The sequence below is a fragment of the Myxocyprinus asiaticus genome, chromosome 44 (genome assembly GCF_019703515.2).
Source record: "Myxocyprinus asiaticus isolate MX2 ecotype Aquarium Trade chromosome 44, UBuf_Myxa_2, whole genome shotgun sequence".
Lineage (NCBI taxonomy): Eukaryota > Metazoa > Chordata > Actinopteri > Cypriniformes > Catostomidae > Myxocyprinus > Myxocyprinus asiaticus.
Genome location: NC_059387.1, coordinates 19,088,046 through 19,114,960, shown reverse-complemented (window position 1 = coordinate 19,114,960; position 26,915 = coordinate 19,088,046). Strand labels below are relative to the sequence as shown.

General features: G+C 37.3%; 1 protein-coding gene across 3 annotated transcripts in view; it reads left to right on the top strand.

Moving 5' to 3' along the window:
- Positions 1 to 26,915, top strand: part of LOC127434183 (contactin-associated protein-like 2) — a 508,727-nt gene that overhangs the window by 431,574 nt on the left and 50,238 nt on the right. For all 3 annotated transcript variants that reach the window (XM_051686737.1, XM_051686736.1, XM_051686738.1), the window contains 3 exons: positions 10,566 to 10,784; positions 18,319 to 18,555; positions 26,627 to 26,860. In XM_051686737.1, the coding sequence (XP_051542697.1) occupies positions 10,566 to 10,784; positions 18,319 to 18,555; positions 26,627 to 26,860 (690 nt within the window). The remainder of the gene's footprint in view (positions 1 to 10,565; positions 10,785 to 18,318; positions 18,556 to 26,626; positions 26,861 to 26,915) is intronic.

Here is a 26,915-nt window from a genome sequence, read left to right as displayed (position 1 = left end):
TTTAAAGGAATAGTAAACTTAATGAAAATTAAATTTCTGTCATTATTTACTCACCCTTATGTTGTTAAACACCTGAACCCAACCAAAAAAAGGTCAATTTTTGATGAACATCCTGGCCACATTCTTCTACATATAATGAAAGAGAATGGGGACTGAGGCTACCAAGCTCCAAAATAACAAAAAAAGTATCACACAAGTGGTCTATACAACTCGTATACTACATCCAAGTCTTCTCAAGCCATATGGTAGTGACTGTGTTAGGAACTTTCCAACATTTAAGTCGTTATTTGCTGAAAATTCACTGAACTATTCCTTTAAAGGCATTATATTTTCTGATTAACATATTGAAATTGTAAAATCTCAATTAGGTCAACCCAAAGATTGGTTATTTTATTTTTATTTTTACTGCATGCTAAATACACAGCAAGGGAAGCTTTTTCCATGGCTGGTTTTAATTCACCAGGGCTTATTATAAGTTATGGCAACATCCACTACATTTCTAGACATCACACTTTCTGGATGTGGAAATAGCTGTTGGGCTTGTCAGATCTTCCCAACATCATTTTTTTCAGAGCAAAGCTCTTTCCCTGGGTTTCTAGCTGAATGTGGATATGGTTTGGGTCCTCTGTGGGCTCAGATGGAGGGAAGATCTTCGGTCTCTCTTTGATGCATCTTTAATGAAGTGGATTCTCTCTGGTGGCCTGAGGGGGAAATGGCAACGTGACTCTGCTGAGCACCTGACCGTTACGCATGAGCATCAAGAGCTCTGACAAAGTACATTGCCAAATAGATGAGAAAAGCAGCAGCCTTTTATGGGGTTCAGACCCCTGAAATATCCTTTTGTTTTTTACATTGAACAATTAGCAAGAGAAAGATAAGTATAGAAAAAAATGACCGACTCACAGATCTGCTGAATAAGTCTCTCTCTTTTTCACAGTATTTCTTGCTCACTCTTTTTCTCTCTCTATGTCAGATCAAGATTAGATTGCTCTTATTAACTGAAGAATGGCCTGTTATTGTTTTAAGATTTAGCATAATGTTCCACCAAGGCTTCCTTTGCATTGTCGCCGTTTTCCTGACAGAGAAAAATAATTTAATTTAGTGGGCTTGGGATGTTTTAGAGGGCACCCAGGTTAATACAGAGTCTAGGCTCGGAGCAAAATATATTTACTAGATTTACATTATGGCTTCATTTATGACCAGATTGTTCTTAGTGCCCCTTTTGAAGTTATTCTCAGACAGTAAAATTATTGTTTTCTCAGAAGCTTACTCTGCATTTACTGTATGTGTTACTTTAGCCACATTTAAAGGTCTGGCGGTCTTTGCATTATATAACAGAATATCAAAGCTCATGGTGTTTATATTAAAGTAAGATAACACATGCACACTTTTCAAGCACAATATTTAGCAAAAAGATGTTTGTTAGGTTTATATTTAAAAAAAAATTAGATATATTGTTCAATATTAAGACAAAAGTGACACTTTCTGGTTGTCAAAAGTGAAACCTTTCCATAGTTTATGTGGTAAACTACACCTGTGGCTACTCTGCTTGGACACCTGTGTGAACATAAGGATAACTGTCTTCATACGTCCAATAAAAAACACTTTGACACTGGTTGGTTCAAAGTAATTACAAAAAATGGCTCTGAAAAGTTAGTTCTTAGAGTCTTACATCATTTGTTTGCACTTGGTTTGATATTTTGTATCTATTGTAACAAAATGAATAGGTTTTTATGTGTGACTAAAGTGTCCTGAATTTGTCCAAATACTTCTGAAGCCACTGTATACCATTACAAAGTAGCATTGGTCATGTGTATAAAAGCCATTCATGTGGGATCGTGAAATGCACTGGGCCGTAACGATTCTTTTAGTGTGGTAGATCTACTCTCAGCAGGCTTGGTAGACTATCAAATAAACCTATAAACACAAACCCACTTCTTCACTGACTCAGTGTTTGGCTTGTTGATTTTGTTTGGTTTTCCTGGTGAATGCAAGAGCAGCAGTCAGCTGAATGCCCTCTGTTGTGGACAGAAGAGCGGTCCACACACATAAACAAGCACACACACATAAACGTACACACTCCACAAGAACAGTGGCACACTCTTGATGCTTGGTGTTGGCTGGCCAAGTGCAGCAAATCCAATTACAGGGATCAGATGGCTGAGAGTGGTGGAGCAACCCCAGTCCAAACCACACACCTGCCAGACCTGCCATCCCTTTTCTTCCACTCTCTCTTTCTATCTATTTTACCCTCTTTCTATCTCAGTTTATTATTTCCCTTTTGCTGTCTCTCTCACACAGACATTATCCCATTCTCAAAGGTTTAATTCTATGTATTATTTAGGTTCAACTCATTATTGGTGCCTAGTTCTTCAAGTTAAAGGTAGTTCACATTCCAAACCTGTCTGATTTGCTTTTTTATAAAACAGCAACAAAAGCACTATGTTCAGAAAACATTTATTTACATTTATTCATTTAGCAGATGCTTTTATCCAAGGTGACTTACAAATTGGGTATACAGAAAGGAAATCCAATAATATGAGAATTCAATATGACCTACTGTCATGATAATGGATGTAACGGTCGCATCTCATGCGCTTTGCACTCGAGCACAACTGAATAGAAAGCACACATGAGGTAAATTAAGCTTAAGTCAAATGAAAATGTCTCAAGCTTCTTTCGTTTATTTGATTTTAGTGTTTATTTTAGACAAACTACATCAGTACTCTGCTGGTTCGCAATGACTGGTGGGTAAATTTCATTCTCCACTTCCTGTGAAGTGATGTATCGATGTACACTTATTACCTGTGCCGTTTGAAGTGCCCTTCCAACTGAACATAAACATTCCCTCCGGACTGGAATCTCACTTAAGATGGCTGAATACCATGTGAAGTCCACTTTGGAGGACCCTAACGGCCAACTGGAATGCACCTATAGTTTTGGAATTACTGTAAAAACAAGATAACAACCCAGAGATTCTAATCTGAGCTGTTCATGTTCTCAGATTCAGAAATTATTAGTTTCTATTGCAATAACACCAAAGACTAATCCTTATGCGCAGCTTTGGTGTTGTAGACAGCAAAATACTGTATATTAAATAATTAATTTACCTCTATATGCTCTTTCTAAATATTTAAGTAAGCTCTCCAGGTAACACTGGCTAGAATAAAATGGCATATCAAACCGAAATATGTGTATTACTTTTAAATGTAAATTACTATTGAGGATGCTGACATTTTAAAAAATGTTTTTTACAAGATATCATGACGGTCAACACTGCAAAACAAATCATTTTCTTACTGAGCATTTTTGTCTTATTTTCAAATAAAATTATTTCTGACTAAACTTTCTTAAAACAAGAAAAATCTACTCAAAAAATAGAATAAGATATAAAGATATTAAGTCTGGTTTTTAGAGAAATCTAATAAAATGTAGTGTGTTTATGCCAAAAACAACAACAAATTAAAAAACTATTTGCCAATGGGGTAAGAAAAATAAACTTTGCTTTTTTTTTTTTAACCTCATTGGCAAACTGTTTTTTGTTATAATCTTGTTACTAAAGATATTTTGTCATGCTTACAGAGAAAATACTTGTTTTCCAAGATGTAAACCACCAAATATTTCCTTTCATTTTAATTTAATCTTTCATTTGTTATCGCTTCAGTGTCCAAAAGTGAGTGTGACAGTCCGATCAAGCTATAAAAGTGATCTCTAATCCTTCTTATTGATATTTGACTAAATTATTTAGCTGATGGTTGTTTCACAAACTTTGATAATATTTTTTGTGAGTTTTGTATTGAGTATTGTATTATGTAAAATTACATAATTAAGTGGGCACATATAAATGCCTTAAGTGTTTTGTGTATCCATGTGTGCGTGTAACTGAGCTAAAACTGGGCACAACTGCTTTAAGAATATTGCACAGACCAGCCTGATGGCACTGTGCCACTGTTCACAGACAGAGTTCAGGGGTGCTGGCAGACCGTGCTATCGTTGCCCTCATCCAGTTCAGAATCTGAGCTGAACAGGTGGCTCTGTGATTGGCAGTCAACCCTTGTCTTTCATCCCCAATTCTTCTCATCTGCACAACATCTGCTTCTGATGAACAGTAAAACAGCACCCCCTACTGAGAGCAGCAGGAACACACCTGCAACAGATTTTCAGTGGTCAGACATTTGGAACCCACTGTATATTTGAGATATGTCTGATTAAATGCAACAAAACTTCCAGAGATGATATAGCAAAATGCTAGCTACCTTAAGCAGTAAGTGTACTATTGCAGGTGATCATTATGTGTGTGTGAGTGTGTATCTGGGTGGCCAGCCATTCAGTTTGTGCAGGGCACGAAAGTTGCAGTAAGCAGAAAATAGGAATGTTAGTAAGAGACGCGATTCGGTCCTTTTTGTCCTTTTTGGGCAGTCTACTTTGTCACACATGGTACGCTGGAGTTCCTGACTGATAATATTGTGTCTGTGTGTCTCCTGTGGCTGCCACACACACTTGCCACACACACACTTGCTATCATATCACAGCACTGCTCTTAGCTTCCATACATGGTGACAATAGCAGTGGTCGGCTATCACAGCAGGCTTACTCTGCTGCCAGCACAAAGCAAGTTCCAATTAGTTCATGCCTTGGGCATCCACGAAGCCATAGTAAACCCCTCCAAATGGAGCTGGTCAGTCCAATGAATTTGGAGATATTTTAACTAAAAGCCAGGTTTGTCCATTTAAGTACTTTCTCGTCACTGTGCAAATGGCAGGCTTTTGTTTTTCTTGGCTTTAATGTAACGCATATTTTACAGCATCTGTGTCATATTGTTAATTGTAAAATTATGTTCATCCCCTGGTGCTATAAAAGCTATAATCCTGTTCTTATGTCCTAGAGCTCAAATGGTGAGTTTTTGAAGAATATCCTGTCTACTCTTTTCCTTATAATGAAATTGAATGAAGACTGTGGCTGTCAAGCTCCAAAATTACAAAAAGTGGCATTAATGTTTCATAAAAGTGGTCAATATGACTTGTGTGCTATATTCCAAGTCTTTTGATGTCATGATAGTTTGTGTGAGGAACAGACTGAAATTTTATTTGTTATTCCCTTATAATCTTCGCTTCCAGTGGGGCCATTCTTAAACTAACAAAACCAGTTTTGTGAACTGGATCAACCAATTAGATCCAAAAGAACAATTCATTCCTTAATCGGACATCGCTACTTCGATCATGAATGCACCAGGGAGAACTAGGGCAGATTTTAAGATTTTCAGTGAAAAACAACTTACATTTTGGTCTTTTCCTTAAACAAAGCTCTTGAATTGCTTCAGAATACTTATATCGCACAAGTCATATGGACCATTTTTTTTGGTATCTTTTTGGAGCTTGACAGCACACATATTTATTCCCATTTTTATATTATGGAAAACAGTGGCTAGGATATTCTTTAAAAAATTCACTGTCATGGCATGTCATTGTTTGGAATGAAATGAGAGTGCATAAATGATGACAGAATTTTCATTTCTGGGTTAAAACTATTCCTTTAAATTGTGCTTTGGTGTTTGTGTCAGATAGAAGTTCTGCATTGTAGGTGGATGAGGACACTGTTGCTGTGACCAGAGGTGGGTAGTGTAGCCAAAAACTGTACTCAAGTAAAAATACAATTACTTAAAAAAAAAATAATAATTACACAAATAGAAGTAAAAGTACTAACATAAATATTTAGAGTAAGAGTAAGAAAGTATCCAATTAAAAGAGTACTCAAGTAGTGAGTAACTCATTACTTTCACAAATGACATAAAGGACATAAATACATAATACACATTTAACATATATTACAGAATTATTATTAGTAGTAGTAGTAGATTCACCATCATGTTGTTCCAAACTCGTATGACTTTCTTTCTTCCATGCAACACAATAAAGAGATGTTAGACAGAATGTTAGCCTGAGTCACCATTTTCTTTCAGTGAATGTGTTTTTTTCCTCCATATTTTGAAAGTGAATGGTGACTGAGGCTGTCAGTCTCTAACATTCTGTCTTACATCTTTTGTGTTCCACAGAATACAGAAGGTCACACGGGTTTGGAACAACATGAGGGTAGGGAAATGATGACAGAATATTAAATTATGGCTGAGCTATCACTTTAAAGGGATAGTTCACCCAAAAATGAAAGTTCTCTCATCATTTACTCACCCTCATACCATCCCAGATGTGTATGACTTCCTTTCTTCTGCAGAACACAAATTAAGATTTTTAGAAGAATATTTCAGCTTTGTAGGTCAGTACAATTCAAGTGAATGGGTGCCAAAATATTGATGCTCCAAAAAGCACAAAGGCAGCATAAAAGTAATCCATAAGATTCCAGTAGTTAAATCTATATATTCAGAAGTGATATGGTAGGTGTGGGTCAGTCAATATTTATAGTTTTTGCTAGACATTCTTCTCCCTGCTCAGCCGGGGGTGATATGCAGAGAAGAATGTGAATCACCATAAACACAAGAAGAAGAATGTGAAAGTGATCTGTTTCTCTGTTTTTCATCCACACTTATCACATCGTTTCTGAAGATATTGATTTAACCACTGGAGTCTTATGGATTACTTTTATGCTGCCTTATTTTTTTTTTTAGCTTTAAAATGTTGGCACCCATTCACTTGCATTTTATGGACCAAAAGAGCTGAAATATTCTTCTAAAAATCATCATTTGTGTTCAGCAGAAGAAAGAAAGTCATACACATCTGGTATGGCATGGAGGTGAGTAACTGATGAGAGAATTTACATTTTTGGTGAACTATCCCTTTAAGGGCTCTTGTCAGATCTGGATGAATTTGTCAATAAGAAGAGAGGTTTGGAAACCCACAGGGACATTATATGTAATGCTGAAATATAAACCAAAGCAAGATCATGCTTTATTAATGCCTACTTTCACTATTTCATAGGTTTTAAAGTCCTGCGTGGATTCTTATTTCAGTGTAGTTACAGTTTTCAGTGTCGAAAGAATTTAGATCATTAGTTCTGTACAGCAGTATGGCTGCTTCCTAAACGCAGAGCATGCAGCCATTTGATGTACACTCAACAACAGTTAATTGCCCATAATCCATCATGGGGAAGACGTACAAGCTGGGAGTTTACTGCTTCCTTCACTCCTGCAATGTTTTATTTCATGCTGAATGTATTAAATTACTTTTTGACAAATCATTACTTGATTAAAATAACATAATAACATATAGAGAGGCAAAATATACAGATACATTTGAAAATGTACTCTTTATATATATTTATACAGAATTTTGCCATTAAGCTGAAGAATTATTTATTTACTAAATAATTCACTGAGGTGATATTATTTTAACTCAGGAGATTGCACACAGTGGAAATGATAATTCTGTGGATGATTGAAATATTCTGTTATAACATGTAGGTTATGATCAGATGAGGGTGCTATGCGCCCAGAAATGGAGTTTAAAGATACAATATAACAAATAAACAAATAAATACAATAATGTACATTTGATAAAATGTTTACTCTTTATATTAACATATATATTAAAAATGACAAAGAGAATGAAGATTTATTGTATTCATATATTATTCAATAAGAATAACAAGTAAGGCCCAAGTATTTTAAAAGTTAATATGTAACATTGTTTCTGCGACAGCCCCAGAGCTCCGACGCTCGGTGTATATGTCAGCGTCCGAATTCACTCACTCATTTTGTTCACTCACTGCTGAGATATAGTGCACTCACTGCCATTCACTATATAGGAAATAGTGAATGAGTAAATGAGTGAACGATTTCGGACACAGCCACTCTCTTCACCATACAATCACCTCACGCCCACACATCTCTCAAGTATGCGCCCCACACACCACTCTGTGCATGTGCAGAAATGCTGTCTGTTCGTGCTCCAGTTGTCAATCACGTGAATGGCAGAGCAAAAGACATTTACACTTAACTTGGATGTTTACATGGATTTATACAGTTAATCAGCACGAAATAGCTGCGATAGCTGCGTGGGGTAAATGCATAAATACTGCTCATGACATGCGGTACGTGGGACAAAGCACACTGATATATAGTTGCAGATTTAAAAATGTACAATAAAAAACTGATTTCATAAGAGCCCAGTTACAGAATCACTCTGAAAATGACCATCACATTACACAGAAAAGCTTGCGTTAGCATAAGAGCTACAACTTACCTCAAAGTGCTTCCATAAATTAGAGCTTCAACTTTAATCTTGAAATATCCGCTTGTCTTGGTGTTAAATGAAGACACTGCATGACAAAACTATTCTTATTTCACTGTGCGGAGTGAAGAAAGTGTTTCACTTTGTTTGAAGAGCTTGATGCTGCAGCAGTGATAGACTCGGTTTGAGTGACAGTCTGTGACAGCGTGTGCAGCTGTGTGACTTTATTGAAGTCCCATTCAATAATCTCTCAATAAATTACGCATTAAATAAAATAAATCCAGAAATGTAACGACAGGAACACCACCCATTGTAAAGAAGTAAAAGTAAATATTTTTCATTCGAAATTTACTTGACAGTAAAAAGTACCTAATTTTAAACCTAGTCTAAAAGTAAATTTTTTCCAAAAAAGTTACTCAAGTAAATGTAACAGAGTAAATGTAGTGTGTGACTACCCACCTCTGGCTGTGACGTGTCTCAGATGTCAGGTTGATAATTCTAAATCAGGATTTATCATGGGTTTAACCCTAAGTGGCCTGGCCTACCGGGTCCTGAAAATGACATCCCACATGCAGTCATTGCTCAAACACACCTCACCTCTCTTCTCCCTTCTTCTTCTATAAATACAGTCACCTCCTCCAGGAGTACAGCTGTCAGTCTTCACTGTTTATGTAGGAGAATATTCAGCACTGACTCATTAAAGCTGTTTTGGCCATGATTAAATTCAGCGTTGTGAACAAACTCTGTTTAGGGCTGTTAACAGGAATTTTAATAATGTACCTGAGCTAAGCATTCTGACACTTAAATAGCCTTGGTTATTGTGCATTTTAAGTCAGAACATTGGGTCGTTGTTGCCGAAAACATTAAGAGTAAAAACAATCTAAACATAAAATGAGCCATTTAATTAAATTGGCAAAAGCTTGCAGAACTACCTGGACACCTGCCAATGTAACAAATAACGAGAGTAATTATACTGAAAACAATGGCAATGCAATCCATTCATAAATCAAAGTGACCCCTTTTGTTTTTTGTTTTTTTTCAGTTTAAAGGGGTCATGACATACTCTTTTTTTATCATTTTATTATCTTCCCTGAGGTCCACTTATATTGTCCAGTAAAGTTTTTTTTTTTTTTTGCACCGAAACAGTCCTAATTTAATAATATATGATCTTTTTCCACCCTGTTTAAAGCTATCTGGCCCTTTAAGACTTCAGTATAAATGCCCACTGTTTCGATTGGCTAACTACGTGCAGCCCCTCAAATACAGCCATATTTGAAATTCAATCGAAAGAAAATGAACAAACATTACATTATAATTTAAAAAACTAAATTTCAGGGTTAACACAATGTATACCCAACACATTTCATCTGAATGTATCGAAATGTTCACTAAAGCACAGTAACTATCAAACTGTCATGACATTTGAAATATTTGTGAATTAAACTGTGTAGTCACGGGTCCAGTAGTGTTTCACTGCCACATCTTTCAGTTCCTTTGCAATGCTTGAATCATACTGTGACTGGTTCACAAGCAATCCACGCTGATATGAGCCAAAAACATACAATCCACGCTGAAATGTTCTGAATACGCGAGAGAGCAGAGATGCTGGTCCTCACATCTCACATCTTCCGTGATTGTTTACACTTTGTTTGTTGAATGTGTTTCTCCCAGACAGTGGTGGCAGCTGAATGAGACACGTTTTTAAAAGTTGCACTTGTACTGCTCTTAGAACACGGCGCACATTGCCGGAAACGTATAGAAATGATTAAAGACGTCCATCTAGTCCACGTTTATAAAAGACCAACAATTAAATATAGCACAGATGGGTGCCAAAATGGTCCAGGATGCCTTCAAAACAACTGACACAGCGCAGCTGTATGAAACACACTGTAGGTCTCCTTTTTAGAGTAATAACTTTATATTGCATACTTTAAAAGTGGCGCAAGATGCATGATAATGGTGAAATCTAGTCATTTTGTGTAGAAATACATTTAAATCCAGATAGGCACATGAAGGTGTTCTGTGTAAGTCCACTTTGCTGTTGATGAATCTCCCATGACAGGCCCATCTCTCACCTGTAAGACTGACTGTGAGCACCAGGGGCGGGGCCAAAGGTGCAATGTTGAAAAATAGTCATTGATGTCTTGCTAGAAGCAGTCATATGCAGATGTATTTGGTCCTTGTGACGTCACAGGCTCCACAAATTCCAAATGGCCCGTTTCTAGGGCCTGGTTTAAATAAATGCTATTTTTCTATTAAGGAGGAAGTTTTCAGTTCTGAAACTTAAAGTATGTTTTTATAGTACACTGACCTCTTATATGTCAAAAGATCAAGGAAAATTTAAAATTAAGTGGTCAATTCAATTGTGTTTTACTCTTTCTGTAGCCCCCATGGTGGTGTCGTTCTCGTTTGACGTGGGTAATGGGCCTGAGGAACTGAACGTGCACTCTCCTACCCCGCTAAACGATGACCAGTGGCACCGGGTCAGTGCAGAGAGGAACACAAAAGAGGCCATTCTGCAGCTAGACCAGAAATACAAGGAGGTCAGACCTGCACCTACACAGGGACACACACGCCTGGAGCTCTACAGCCAACTATATGTGGGTAAGGACCAATCAGTACACATGCATATACAAAAAGTTTTTGGACACTTAAGCCACACTTAAAAGGGTATTAATATCAGTGCATTAGATATGTCAAACCAAGTGGCATCTGCAAACAAATGATTGTAGACTCTTAGTCATTTTGCAATTACTTTTAACCAGCTGTTCTAAAGCAGAGTAATCCCAGGTGTAGTTTAATGCATTAACTATGGAAATGTTCCACTAATGTTTGACAACCAGAAAGTGTCCAAATGCCTTTTGTCTTAATTTTGAACAGCATAGCTATAGTTTTAACATGTAAAACAAGCAACAAACTAAAAATAATTGAAAAACAAGCTCCTTTTTAATTAATTGTTTTGCTTGAATAGAATCCTTGTGCTGTCTTTCTCTAAAATAAATGCCACTTGGTTTAATAATTAGTTGTATGATGCAATGACATTCAGACCGAAGCCTTCCATTGCTTAGAACTGCTCAGATAGACGTGCATATACTGTACACAAACACAACACACACTTTGACACAACTTCTAGCAAGCACTGTAGTTGTTTTACATATGTCTACATGTATCAACATTTCTCTGCACTCATCTAACCATATCTGCAAATATGTGCACATATATTTTCAAAGAACTTAATGAGACAGATGTTCATGTATATACTGTAGGAGAACCTAAAGGACAATGGAGGATTTGTACTCATTATCATATAAAAAAAAAAAAAAAGAAAGAAATAAACAGATGACAAAATCCTTTTACATTCTCTTCTCTATCTGTTCTTTTGAGTATACTTTATGTGTGTTTACTTCATATATCGGTGTACTCTCTCTCTCTCTCTTTCTCTTGCACTTTCTCATTCATTTCTTCCTTATCTTCTGCTTTCCCCTGCTGAGAGTTCAGCAGTTTCTCAGAGTTCTTGAGCACAGTGGTCTATGTTCTTGAGTGTAAAAGTGTATTTATAGTTGGCAGCCTAAATGCAGGTGCAGGGTGGGAAGTAACGAAATACAAGTAATGGGAATAAGTATTTAAAATACAAAATATAAGTAACTGTATTCCACTACAGTTACAATTTAAATCATTGGTGTTTAGAATACAGTTACATTCAAAAAGTATAAATATAAATATAAATATAAGATATTTCGGTTTTTCAGAGAATGTATTTTTAACATGTGTATTTTGTCTTACTGTACCGGCAGAGTTTTTATAGTCAAAACAAGTGAAAAAATCTACCAGTGCTGAAGAAGTAATCCAAAGTATTTAGAATACGTTACTTACCTTGAGTAATCTAACGAAATACGTTACAAATTACATTTTACAGCATGTATTCTGTAATCTGTAGTGGAATACATTTCAAAAGTAGCTCTCCCAACCCTGTGCAGGTGTAGCTATTAAAACCTCTACCTAATGGCATGGAACTCCTGTGACCTCACCATTCACCTCCAAAGTGTGAAAAACACACGGTAAAGGAAATTGGAAATGGTTTCAGCAGGGAATGTGACTTAAAATGGTGTCATGTGCGCTATGCTAACATTAGCCAAGATTCTTTTAATGGCTTTGGAAGTGTGAACAAGCTGTGTCACTCATGAGGCAATTATCTCTTGAACAGAATGACTTTGGGCTTCCACTATGCTATTTTGTGCTTTGACTTGTTCTTTTCAACAAATTACTTTGACGCTCATTAAGAAAAGGGGAAGATTCTGTTTTGCCACGACTCCCTTATCATGAGAGCTTTTAGGAAGTCTAGCTTGTGCTAAAACTACATCAAGAAAATCGCTTGTCAGGAATGAATAAAGACCAAATTTTCATTGATATCAGCATTGTTCTCGACTGGTTTTGACCCGGATTTTACATTAGACATCAAATGGCAACCCAACACAGAACCCACTTGAACACATACACAGTATCAAATGTACTTACCTACAAAGGCAAAATGCAGTCATTGCACTTTTTAAAAAAAAAATTAAGTTATTACCGAAATCTGTTTCTTAGCCTATGATTTGTCCTATAACTGATGGAACTGGCGCAACTATACTCAGATTGCCTAATTTGGCAAGCTTCTACAAAGTAGAATTCTACCACATGAATTGGATACACAGCGTTTGGCATCAACAGCAAAAGATGGAAGCACCTTTTCCTTACTTTTTAAAGCTTGCATTTAATAATTTGTTGTTGGTGGAGCTACTAAAAATTTCATTCTTATTCTAGCTCAGAGAGTGTTGGACTTGCATATCAATTTCATCATTAAGCACGCTTTGGTTAGGTGTTATGAGTTTGGAGGCAAAACATATGTTAATGGTGGTGTAATCCCTGTCAATTGTTCAAATGTAAAATCATACTGTGACTTTCTGTGGAGAGCAGTCTTTAGTCCCTGACCCTCAGTGGGGAAGCTAACTGGTTGATTTCTGCTGAGTGGGCAGGGGTGGAGATGCCCAGGCCTGTCAAGTCTCAGCCTGGTTTCCTGTCCTCTACTTGTGAATTACTGCATAGAACGCTCAGTTTTTGAGCACCATTAAGTTCCTTGCCATCATTTATTGATATCCTTTCACTTCACCCTTGAATGCTTGGGTCTATTTGCATTTGTTTTGCATTCATATTGGTCACTCTTTATTTTATAGATGGATATATACTGTAGATACAGTAGACAGACAGACAGATAGATAGATAGATAGATAGATAGACAGATAGATAGATAGATAGATATCCCACAACAGCAGGTTTCCATATGCCTATTTTCATATATTCACTGTTTGCATTATTATTTTTTTTTTTATATATAAGTTGCTCCTCACAATTGTATTTTATTTTTGTGTTGTTTTGCTTTGTTCTTTTTGGAGCTTGCTCTATGTTATGCACTGTCACATATTCTCATCACTGCATGTGTTCTTTCTTATACTGTTATTTGTTTACTTGTTTTTCTTTGTGTCATTGCTATCTCGTTTGTACATCTGGGCACTATTGGTTCTCCACAGGGAAGCCAGCATCATGGGCCTGTCAGGACAGTAGGTAACTTTTTTGTAAAATCTACCCCAGCACAAGCAGTCACTGTGTGACTAAGCATATCTATCTATCTATCTGTCTATCTATCTATCTATCTGTCTATCTATCTATCTATCTATCTATCTATCAGTGGCGAATTCTCAGGGCCAGCAAAGCCTTCTCTGCTAGCCTAACATGCCAAATAAATAAATATTTTTCATCCTTTCATTCTCAATCACCTTTTTGCCTATGTATTTTTAATCGCTTTCCACTCTTAATTAATCTACAAACAAATAGAGAAAAACTGAAGGTTTATCCAGTCAGAATTTATTCCTTGATGCTTACAACTGTTTCACAAATCGCATGCCTGAAGCCCGAAGCTGAAGCAGCGCTTGAGTCTGAGCTCCACCCCCTCAGGCCTTCAGAATTTCTTCAGAATACCTCAACAGTGCAAACTAATGGGCAACTAAAGTCAGATTGTCAGATTCATCAGATAATCAGATTGATTTATTTGTTCTTGGTGGGTGTGATCTTTAGGATATGTCCCAGTCGAGGCCTTCTGGCTGGCCTTGAGTGACGCAATCACGCTTTAAGTGATGTAATTTGAAAGCGAAGAGCACGAGATCTTGCTAACAGTCGGCTGTCATTACTGCCACTATTGCCAATGAGAAAGAGATCCTTATGGATTTAAAAACACGAGAAGTTCTGCATAACCGTGTGATTGCTTAATTTATTAAACGGGAAAGGAGGACTGATTTTCACTTCAAGTAAACTGGTAAGTGCTTTTTGCATTGTTATAGCAACATCAGGAGTTTTCTAAGTGTAAATTAGGCTGCTTGAGCATTCAGTGTCGGATCAAGTTTTGAAAAGTAGTGCTGCATTCCATTCAACTCGGAAAGTCCTACTAAGAAAAGTGCAATGGAATGCATCTTGAAGTCAGAATTACAACTTGTAGGCTCGTGCAGAAATTCTCAACTCCGATTTCGGCGAGATGCAGGGGCATGATGTCCCTCAGGGAGATATACAAAGTAAGTGATAAACATTCACTTTATTAAGTAATATCGATAAATGAGTTTGTTTCCACATTACATGATATTAAAGCTAGTTTAACAAACGCCTGCAGAAACAGGTGTATAAAACATTCTAATCTCTTTTGATAATTGTACACAGCACAAATGCTAGCGCTGCAGCATTGTTTATCAGTTGTGTTGCTAGGAGACATCTCTAATGAGAGTCAAACCCCTGCTAAGCTAACTGGAGTGTTGCAGTTTTGTTTCCTTAAACGTCATCTTCCGAATATAGGGGAATGGAATGCATTTATGGTCGAAGATATCAAGTAGGAATATCCCACATCCAACTTGAAAGGAACGCAGCATAACCGTGTACCCTGACAAATTGAAATTTATTGCAAGCAACATTTAAATCGCAAATATCATTAGATAGAATTTTCCAGGTATTATAGACCTCCTTGGTAGATTCATATGAAAAATTAGGATTTTTGAATGTCTGTTCGGGAGATGTTCATTTCACAAAACAGTCATGCTGCAGTTAAAATTAGGCTTGCTCGAGCATTAAGAGTCCTTTTAAGTTCTGACTTTTGTGCATGGACGTGTTTTTAAAATGTCAGTTGGTATTATTAGTTAGCTGCGACATAATGTATGATGCCCAAAGGCATAGGGTGTCTTATTTATTGTGAAACTGTGTTTTCTTAATGGCATGAATCACACTGAAGGCCTAGACTTTAAATGCATGGCCCGCCACTGCTATCTATCTATCTATCTATCTATCTATCTATCGTTCATCCATCCTTCCATTCATCCATCCATCCATCCATCTATCTACTGTATCTATCCATCCATCCATCCATCCATATACTGTATTGATCTATCTATATCCATCCATTCATCTTTCTTTCTAGTTTTATCATTCTTAATTTGATTGGACTGAAGGAATTCTTTGTCATGTATTTTTTTGCTAAAACAAAAGCTACTATCAGCCTGTGTGCTGCAGGAGTTAAAGCAGAAGAAAATTATTCCACAGGGCAGGATGGTCTAATAAATGTAATATGCTAATTCATTACAGTTTCATTAGAGAATAATTTCCAATTCAGGGCTCATCAGGGATAGAGGCAGTGAACTTTAGGTTGGTTTTAACAGCTCGCCATAACAGCCTCAGTTTATTCGCCATGCACTACTTTCAAAAGTTTCAGTCACATCTTGTGTTTATGAAAACAGTGCTGGAGGAAAAAGTTGCAAATAGCAGTTCTTCGGTAACAAACAAGGTCAGAAAAAAAGTGACTGCTAAATGACATGACTCAAACTGGAAAAATTATGCGATGAGGAATAAATAGACATGATTTTAATAAGACTGTACTGTAGGTGTAGTTGTCCTAGAAACATGAAATTTGTTTCTTTAATTGCAGTTTTAAGTGTTATATCTTAATATAGTACAGTTGCAATTGAAATTATTCAACCCCCCTGACCACCAATACATTCTGGTGATGTGAATTAAAACAAATCAACTAAAACCTCAGAAAACAGTCAAAGTAAGTTTTTAATACACACTTGAGTGATTTTGAGAACAAAGAGTTCAGTTTACCCAAATTTTAAAATAAAAAATAACTAATTCTCTCTACAAATGTCATGTCAAAAATATTCAACCCCCAAAGTCAGTCATATGTGGAGTATCCTTTATCCTTAATAACAGCAAATACATGTTTCAGGTAAGTGTTCTCAGGCTTCAGACACCTCTCTATTAGAATTTTTACACATTTCTCATGAGCAAAAGCTTCCAGCTCATTGACATTCTTTGGTTTCTGTGCTGCCACTGCTTCCTTGATATCCCAACAAAGGTTTGCAATGGGATTTTAATGATGGACTGAAAGAGCCATTTAAGGACATTCCACAACCTATCCCTGAACCAGATTTTGGACAACTTGGATGTATCCTTGGTGTCTTGCTGGAAAGTCCAGTGATCACCGAGCTTCAATTTACACACTGAAGGCATCACATTTTTCATACCAAAATGGCCTGATACCTGAAAGAATCCATGGTGTCAGTCACATAGTCAGGATAGTCATTTCCTGCAACCACAAAAAAACGCCCCCATAACAGGACTGACCCACCTCCATGCTTGACTGTGGGGATGGTGTCGTTCTTGTCATCACCTTGTCATCTTACTCAAGACGTACTGCTGACCCATGGGTCTAAAACTAATTTTCAGTTTAGTGTCATACGTCTATAAAACCTTCTTCCAGGACTCCACAGGTCTTTCCTAATCACTTCTTGAATATTCAAGTCAACATTTCCCTTGGTGAAGTTTTTGCTTTCTTCCACACCCCAAGAAGGTTGCTGTTACCATATTTTAAAAATGTATGAATGGTGCTGCCAATTTTGTCTATTGGAAATTGAAGTGCCTTAGAAATGTACTTTTTCTTGTGTAGTGAAATAATCTCCTCTATTAGCTTTTGAGACAGCTTATGTTTAATTACATTTTTTGCATAGAAATACATTTTTGCTTACAACGCTAAATTTAAATTTTAAAACTTAAAAAAGTGCCATTGCAGATTGATGACTTAATTTTGTCTAACTTGTGTAGCCTTACATATTTAAGAAACAGCTACATGCAGTAGGGGTTGAAATATTATGTCATGGCTGTATTTTTAAAAAATCCTGCTATTTAGAAATATTAGGTTATATATTCACACTATGACTTTTAATGTGTCACTCAACTGATATAGATGTAAAGTTTAAAAATTCTGGGTCACCAGAAAAGCTTACCTTTGTAAATCTTTACTGTCTTGGTGGGGGTTGAATAATTTCGATTGCAACTGTATATGTACAGCTGATGAGAAGAGCTCAGCTTTATTAGCAAAGGATCCAGGAGTATATGTAATTATGCTTAAATATGCATTCAGGGCACCAACACAATTAAGTCCACTGTTAGTAGAGCTTTATATGTTTCCCCAATTTGCTATTTATTTGTTCTGCAAAGTGTTTATATATTAGTCAGCCAAACTGCATGTCTTTAACTAAATATATTTTAATCCATTTAATTTCTCTATAGCAATTGAAAGAATCTTCCTCGTTTGACAGTTTGATAAATAGTAGAAGGTTTCTCTTTGTGGGTCTGTTTTATTTTTTACCATTAGAAAATAATTAATACATCCTGCTAGGACATTCGCTATTAATATAATATTAGTCTAGCAAATGATTGTAAGTTGTTGTAATATAAAGATGTCCGGACACAACACTGAATAGCTGAATGATTGAGTGGAATGATTATTTTCTCAAGAAATGGTGCTTTGTCCATTTAATTTCTCTAAGGTATATTTTATTGAATGGTAGACACCATAATGAATGAGAAACACCAGCAGGTGTTCAGCTATAGGCTGAGATTTAATGGTTCTCATTTAACTTCCTTGTTGGACCTGTACTAAAAATGAATGATCAAGTAATTTTGTTGTGTCTTGTACACTGACAACTGTGTGTAATTAAGTTTTTATTATGACAACTGCAGAGAAAATATTGATCACTCACTGTCTCAATTACTGTATCTCATCTAGGTGCAGCTGGAGGTCAGAGAGGGTTTCTCGGATGCATCCGATCACTGAAGATGAATGGGGTGACCCTTGATTTGGAAGAGAGGGCGAAAGTCACTCCTGGCGTGAAGCCCGGTTGTTCGGGTCACTGCACCAGTTTTGGGATGTATTGCCGTAATGGGGGCAAGTGTGTGGAGAAATACAACGGCTATTCTTGTGACTGCACTACCACAGCTTATGATGGACCTTTCTGTTCTAAAGGTCAGTATCCAACCAGTGCCTCAAGCATTATAAATTTGATGCGGTTCACTGAACCGCAGCGTACCTTTAAAAGCCAGTGTACAGAATGCAAATTAGGAACTCAAGCTTTTGAAGTTGCACTCAGTAATTTTTTTACTTAGTTTATGTTGCGCTGGCCAATTTGGTAGTCATCTTGGACTAATACTGACACCTAGTGGCATGAATCCAGCATCATGCTTTGTACTATTTATGTCTTTAAGGGTAAAACCTTTTAATACGAAAAGATTACAGAGGGCACCTCTACAAAAGTTTTCTGTGAGGTTCTATTCACCTTAAGCAGTGATATGACACTGAGCAACTTATAGACTGGTACATTACAGAGTCATGATGAAAATGTGTGTGTGCTAGATGTGGCACAGATCTCTGACAGTTACTTTTTCTCTACCCCCTCATTTGAATATGGTAATGACAGCACTGACATGAAAAGACCTCTTGCGTGGCTCATGCTTTCTGTCAGACCTCCATCAAGTGCTGCCAGGCCTCTGTTTAAAGGTGGCGATTTCCTTTGAGCCAGAACCTCTATCATTTGCCCTCAGCTTTCACCATCTCCTCCACATGAAATATGTATGAACAGCCCCGTAATTGTGAGGTTTTAGCTCACGTGCAGTCTTGGGTATTGCAGTCAATAACGAATTCTCTCAGATTCTGTGCCTTACATCTGTGGCTTAATAGTACACATCACCTTCACTCCAGGAGGGAAAATCTCTCTCAGTGCTGCCTTATTTTGGTGCCCCCACCATGGATGTGATTCACTGCTGCTCTTATCTGTGTGTTATTTAGTAATTTTTTTTATTTTTCAATAAATGTAAAGTCATCGGGATGGTAAATATTGTCAAAATAAAGTTTTTGTGCTGACAATATTTTGTTTTTTTCCTGATTTTCTACTACTTATATGACTTATTTTCCAGTCTCCTAATCAGGTTTCCATCAACAAGCAATTTGTGTAGCTGCACTGAATGTGAAACTGCTAAGCGACATGAAACAAATGGCCAATCAAAAGATATTTGATGTTCTATGTACAGTTAAGTGGATTGGGATTTTGGACCAATTACACTATATGGCCAAAAGTTTGTGGACACCCACTTCTAATTAACGAATCTGGTTACTCCAGTAAATCCAGTAAAGAAAAATATTAATGTTTCTTTATGTAATGGCTTGGGCTTTGCATGCTTCCAAATTTGTGGCAACTGTTTGGGGATAGCCCTTTTCTGTTCCAGCATGACAATGCCCCTGTGAACAAAGTGAGGTCCATAAAGAAATGGTTTACTGTGTCTGGCATGGAAGAAATTGACTGGCCTGCACAAAGCCCAGACCTGAACCCCACTGATCACTTTTGGGGTGAACTGGAATAGCAACTGTAAGTCAGGCCCCATCGACCAACATCAGTTCCTGACCTCACTGATAGCCTTGTGTCTGAATGAGAGCAAATCCCTGCAGCCATGTTACTACATACAGTATAGTGGAAAGCCATTCCAACAGAGTGGAAGCTGTTATTACAGCAAAGGGGGAAATTGATGCCTAAGGTTTTGAAATCAAATGTTCATCAAGCACATATGGTGTCCACAAACTTTTGGCCATATAGTGTAGATTTAAAAAATGGGTGGGGCTACCGAGCCTGACACCAAAAGAATAGCTGTTGCTCATTGCTTGTCATGGTCACAGCTGGTTAGGACAAAAACTCAGGTTTAATTTGAAAGATATAGCTTTTATCATGTGTTGCTTTATTGTGTTGTGTCTGGTTTGGACACTGTGTAAAAGTAAGTCTGAAGGCCTGTTCACACCAAGAACGAAACAAAAAAGCAAGATGAATAACAGATGAAAGGTCTAGCCACACCAAGAGCGAAACGAAAAAGCATTCTGGGCATTCTTTATGCTTTAATGCCAAATACAACTCATCTGTTGATACAAATTTCAATCACTTCAATGCAAAATACAACCCATCTGAAAATACAGAGATCACTTGCAAGAGATCATAATGCAAAATAAAACTTAAACAGACATTTCAAACCAAAAAACATTGTCACTTTAATGCAAAATACAAGCCATCTGTTAATAAAAATTGCAGCCACTTTAATGCAGTGATATAGTCATAGCATGATCTAAGAATATATAGCGGTATAAAGAAAATAATGGAAGTGTACTGTTAGAAATAATAGCAGAACTGTTGTAATAAAATGGTACTTGGTAGTCATACTCAAATATACTTTATATTTCACACATTTCCATTTTCTCAGCAATTGCTTTCATATCAATAATTTTTGCTCTGCTCGCTTGTTACTATTATGGCTTTAATTTGATCCTTGTGCTGGGAGTGTCACCTCCACTGGCAGATGTACAGCTGGAATTGTGTTTCAATCTAGTCACATTACCTAACAGCAAATATTCGTTCTTAATGTGAATGGACCATTCGTAAGGTTTGGTATGAGAACACGTTTCCACTAGTTCAGTCACACTTCGTTTATCTTGTGTTCACACTTTACTGATTCAGAATTGAAGTGTTTAGATTCTATGTATATATTTCCGAGTATTGCAAAACCATTCTATTTGCCTAAATGTAGAGGATTAAGAGAAGTGGGAACGCTGGGGCAAAACACAGAATAAAATATGAATGCACAGAATAAAAATAAAAAAACATCACTGTACACTATGATCAGTCAGGACAGTGGACAGTGTGTTGAATAGCTTGAGATCTTAAATTAGTAGAAGTGGTACAGTAGATTAGTGAACGACTCCAGGAACTGACAAGTTGTTTGGTTAGAATCATTGGAACACATCACACATGTTGATGGCTTTGTTTGAACAGATTTTTAGCATATCCGACTTAAATCCATTTAGATTTGTTGTTGTCTGAACTGTCAGGGTCTGAAACAAAAGAACCCAATCGGACAAGGTAATAAACACAAAAAGGTATTTTATCAAGAAAAACTAAAAAAAAACTAAAAAAAAAAAATATATATATATATATAGATATATATATATACCAGGTTGCAGGCAAAACAGGGCACAAAACAACCTATGAGAGGGAATCTACAGGTGCATCTCAATAAATTAGAATGTCGTGGAAAAGTTCATTTATTTCAGTAATTCAACTCAAATTGTGAAACTCGTGTATTAAATAAATTCAATGCACACAGACTGAAGTAGTTTAAGTCTTTGGTTCTTTTAATTGTGATGATTTTGGCTCACATTTAACAAAAACCCACCAATTCACTATCTCAAAAAATTAGAATACATCATAAGACCAATAAAACAAAAAGCATTTTTAGTGAATTGTTGGCCTTCTGGAAAGTATGTTCATTTACTGTATATGTACTCAATACTTGGTAGGGGCTCCTTTTGCTTTAATTACTGCCTCAATTCGGCGTGGCATGGAGGTGATCAGTTTGTGGCACTGCTGAGGTGGTATGGAAGCCCAGGTTTCTTTGACAGTGGCCTTCAGCTCATCTGCATTTTTTGGTCTCTTGTTTCTCATTTTCCTTCTTGACAATACCCCATAGATTCTCTATGGGGTTCAGGTCTGGTGAGTTTGCTGGCCAGTCAAGCACACCAACACCATGGTCATTTAACCAACTTTTGGTGCTTTTGGCAGTGTGGGCAGGTGCCAAATCCTGCTGGAAAATGAAGTCAGCATCTTTAAAAAGCTGGTCATCAGAAGGAAGCATGAAGTGCTCCAAAATTTCTTGGTAAACGGGTGCAGTGACTTTGCTTTTAAAAAAACACAATGGACCAACACCAGCAGATGACATTGCACCCCAAATCATCACAGACTGTGGAAACTTAACACTGGACTTCAAGCAACTTGGGCTATGAGCTTATCCACCCTTCCTCCAGACTCTAGGACCTTGGTTTCCAAATGAAATACAAAACTTGCTCTCATCTGAAAAGAGGACTTTGGACCACTGGGCAACAGTCCAGTTCTTCTTCTCCTTAGCCCAGGTAAGACACCTCTGACGTTGTCTGTGGTTCAGGAGTGGCATAACAAGAGGAATACAACAACTGTAGCCAAATTCCTTGACACGTCTGTGTGTGGTGGCTCTTGATGCCTTGACCCCAGCCTCAGTCCATTCCTTGTGAAGTTCACCCAAATTCTTGAATCGATTTTGCTGGACAATCATAAGGCTGCGGTTCTCTCGGTTGGTTGTGCATCTTTTTCTTCAACACTTTTTCCTTCCACTCAACTTTCTGTTAACATGCTTGGATACAGCACTCTGTGAACAGCCAGCTTCTTTGGCAATGAATGTTTGTGGCTTACCCTCCTTGTGAAGGGTGTCAATGATTGTCTTCTGGACAACTGTCAGATCAGCAGTCTTCCCCATGATTGTGTAGCCTAGTGAACCAAACTGAGAGACCATTTTGAAGGCTCAGGAAACCTTTGCAGGTGTTTTGAGTTGATTAACTGATTGGCATGTCAAAATATTCTAATTTTTTGAGATAGTGAATTGGTGGGTTTTTGTTAAATGTGAGCCAAAATCATCACAATTAAAAGAACCAGAGACTTAAACTACTTCAGTCTGTGTGCATTGAATTTATTTAATACACGAGTTTCACAATTTGAGTTGAATTACTGAAATAAATGAACTTTTCCACGACATTCTAATTTATTGAGATGCACCTGTATAAACAGGCATAAAGCAATATACAAAATAGAAGAAGAAAAACAGGAACAAACCAGACCAACGAGAAATCACTATCAGACAGGAAACAACAAGGAATGATCCAACACAAGAAACACAAGGGGAATATAAATGGAGAGAAATCAAGAAAGGAAACAAGGAGGGCAGGACCGGCAGGACAGACCAGGGTTCTGCATGAATATTGGAATCAGGCCAAGGGGGTGCAGGTAGTACCAACCCTGGGGGATGGTGGAGGAAACCAAGGAGGTGGCTCTAAGGTAGGGGTGGAATTAGGCGGACTCAGGGCAGAGACAAGAAACAACAAGGAATGATCTAACATAGGACAAGAATGCAAGGGGAATTTAAAGGGAGAGAAATGAAGAAGGAAAACAAGGTGGGCAGGTGAGGGAAATGAACTAATACTCTGGCAGATAGCAGGGCAAATGAGGGGGTGGAGTCAGAAACTAGACAGAGAGCACACACTACCAAAACAAAGGACAGCAGAAACCAAATTAAGTGACTGGATCCCAACAATAAATGTAAAGACAACTCAGATGAGATTGTCGGGATCCTGACAAGATCAGGGATGTCGATTGATTAGAATTTTAATCAAATTAATTACATGCTATAAAACATGACACTTAATTAATCACATATATAAATATTTACAGAGAAGGGCCCCTTAATAACAAGAATTCAATATATAATGATTCAATAATTATAGATATTTATACTTAAATAAATATAAATGTAATGTAAATGATACATATAATAATTTATACAGTTAAAGTGCATTACATTATTGTGGCAGTAAAGCATTGATAAGACAATACAAAAAGTGCTTAAAACACTCATATGAAGCTGTACCATCCTTACCATACCTTTCATGCTCCCACTGTGACAAGGGACTCAAACCACAGTGGTACTTGAACATGGTCTCTATTGCCCCCGAACTCCACAGAGCAGCCTCGTAAAAAAGTAAACTCTCCTCCTCAAGGGCTTTGAAGCCAATAATTAAACCAGTCTATAGTCTCTGCACTGATTTCCTCTTTTATCCTGATACAGCATTTGTACAAAGCGCATTTGTACTTAGCTTGCTGTTCCCGTGAGTAACATGGCTGAATAAGAGAATGCCATGAATAGCAGATAAACCCAACTTGTCCTCTGTGTACTTGGGCTGTCACAATACCATAATCATTTCTTATGATACTATACCAGATGAAGTATCACGATACGACACAATAGTGTGTTAATTCTTAACACAGTTTGTCATAGCAAAGGTGGTTCTTAGAAACTTCCCATTCCACTTGTTGGAAATATCAGATGGATGAACAGTAGAAGGGTCAATTGGACTAAATTGTTACCTAATGCATTCTTAGTTTGACGTAAAAAAAAAAAAAAACAATCATCAAAACAGCCAGTTCAAATGGCAGCTGCTTTAAACTTTAATTACATTATTTCTGTAATTATTTGATTGTTGGTAACATAAAAATAAAAATATTATAACATTGAAAAGACTGTTTTGAGCAGCTGTTTCATTAATACAACCGATTCAGCCCCTCTCTTCTGGTAAACAGCAGCACGAGTGCAGATTACACACACACACACCGGTTTGATTGCACGACTCAGGGATGTGATTTAATCATAAGTGTGAACTTTGGGAAGTTATGCATTTGTACATTTTTCAGAGAAACTGTAAATGTTAAAATAAAGCATTTAGGTTAAATTAAGTTGCACTAACCTGTGTGTATTCAGCAGAGGCAGTGGGATGTGTCAGAAGGTGTTTCCCCCTTTGGCTTGAAATCTCTGTAGGCATTCACAGCAGATGGATTCTCCCAGTCTCATCAGGCAAAACCCAAAATAATTCCAAATCTCGCTATGTGAATTGTGTTGTGTAAAAAGCATCTCACTCTCCAAAGTTTTACTTAAATCCATATTATCCATTAGGAGACACGACCGCCAAATTAACACGCTAGGATTCAGACGTGTATGATTGAAGCATGGGAAAACCACTCATTGAAAAATAAACAAAACCATATAAGGGGCAAATTCTTGTGCTCTTAAAGGGCACTGCGTGAAGTGGACGCCACTCAAAAAGACTATATTTTTTATGTTATTGAACATAGGTCTGATTCAAATTAAGGTTTAAGCAAAAATAATATTTACTACTGCACATACAACATAACTTACAGTACTACCGTATTGATGGTACAACTGTTTAAAAAACCACCAGTATTTTGAAGTATCGCAATACTACCATAGCATCGGCCTACCGTGCAACCCTACTGTGTACTGAAATATTCAGTGCAGCTTCACGCTGTCATGTTCATTCACTGTCTTTTCTCTTTTTCCCTAGTGTGTATTTATTTCATTACCCATCTTGATTTCCCATGGTTCTCCCTGTTCCACCTCATATTCAACAAATCTTGTGTTGTGTTTATACTTCTCCTGTAAGACAAATACACACACACACGACCTAGCAGTCATGTTAAACGATCCGTGTAAGGACCTTTGTTCTGCCCTCAAGTGAAAAAGGTACTAAGCAAGTGTCCTCCTTGTTTTATAGTTTTTAAAGAAGCCACATATGAATATAAAACATGTAGGTAATGTCAGTTCTCTTGCCCTTCTACTGCAGATTGCTAAGCAAGAAATCACTTCCACGTTCTCAGCGCAATATTTATTGAATGGTGTCTGTAATTTTGGCAGATATGATATGTTCCTGGTTCAACATGTTTTGTTGGTCTTAGAACAAACTTCTTGTCAAAGAAACATTCTTAACACTAACCCAAACCCCAACCCTAAAGCCTAGGGTGTTTCTTTTTTCCACCTGCCGTAACGTCTGGCACACAGTGAAGTACTCTAGCCTCAAACCATACTCCATTGACCGTGAGCCCGTAAAGACATTTTCAACATGCACACTATGACTGTTTTGTGATAAACTTTTTTAGTTAACTTAGGCACACACACAAACATCGCACACAGTTGCGTGATAATTCAAAAACTGTGCTGCGTGTACACAATTCATGTGGACTCTGCTGATGACAAAATTTACATCGCATGCGCTGTGTGCAAGGCATAGTGACGAACGGACAACCAAAGCATGGCTTAATTCTGTGTCCTAACCAGGCATGACGTGAAAAGTTTCCAGTTACAAGCAAATTTGTCTGTACACACTGAACACGAAACTGCTGCACAATGTTACATAATCACAGCCAATTAGATTTTTTTTGTGGGTGGGGCTACCTAGTGCGATACCACCGCAATGGACAAAATGTCTTTCTACTTGCCACTTGTCGTGGTTAGTTAGGAAAAACTCCTAGATAGAGATATCTCGTATTGCTTGTCGTATTATTGTTTCATGTTCAGTTAAGACATCTGTTGTAATTAGCAAAACCATGGTAAGCTCTCTCTTTTTCCAGATGTTGGAGGGTTCTTTGAGGTTGGCACACTGGTGAGGTACAACCTCATACCAGAAGTGATGGCTGCGGCCTCCAACCTGGATGAAAAGAGCATAATCCCAAGCCTTCCAATAGAGACCAACCTGACACGGGAAGATCTGACCTTCAGTTTCAGTACTTCTACTTCTCCTAGTATTTTGGTCTACATCAGCTCAAAGACCCAGGACTACATGGCTGTGGTGCTCCGTCACAATGGTAAGATATGGAAATAACCTGATATGCAATCTTTTTATATCAAAGTTCATCACCA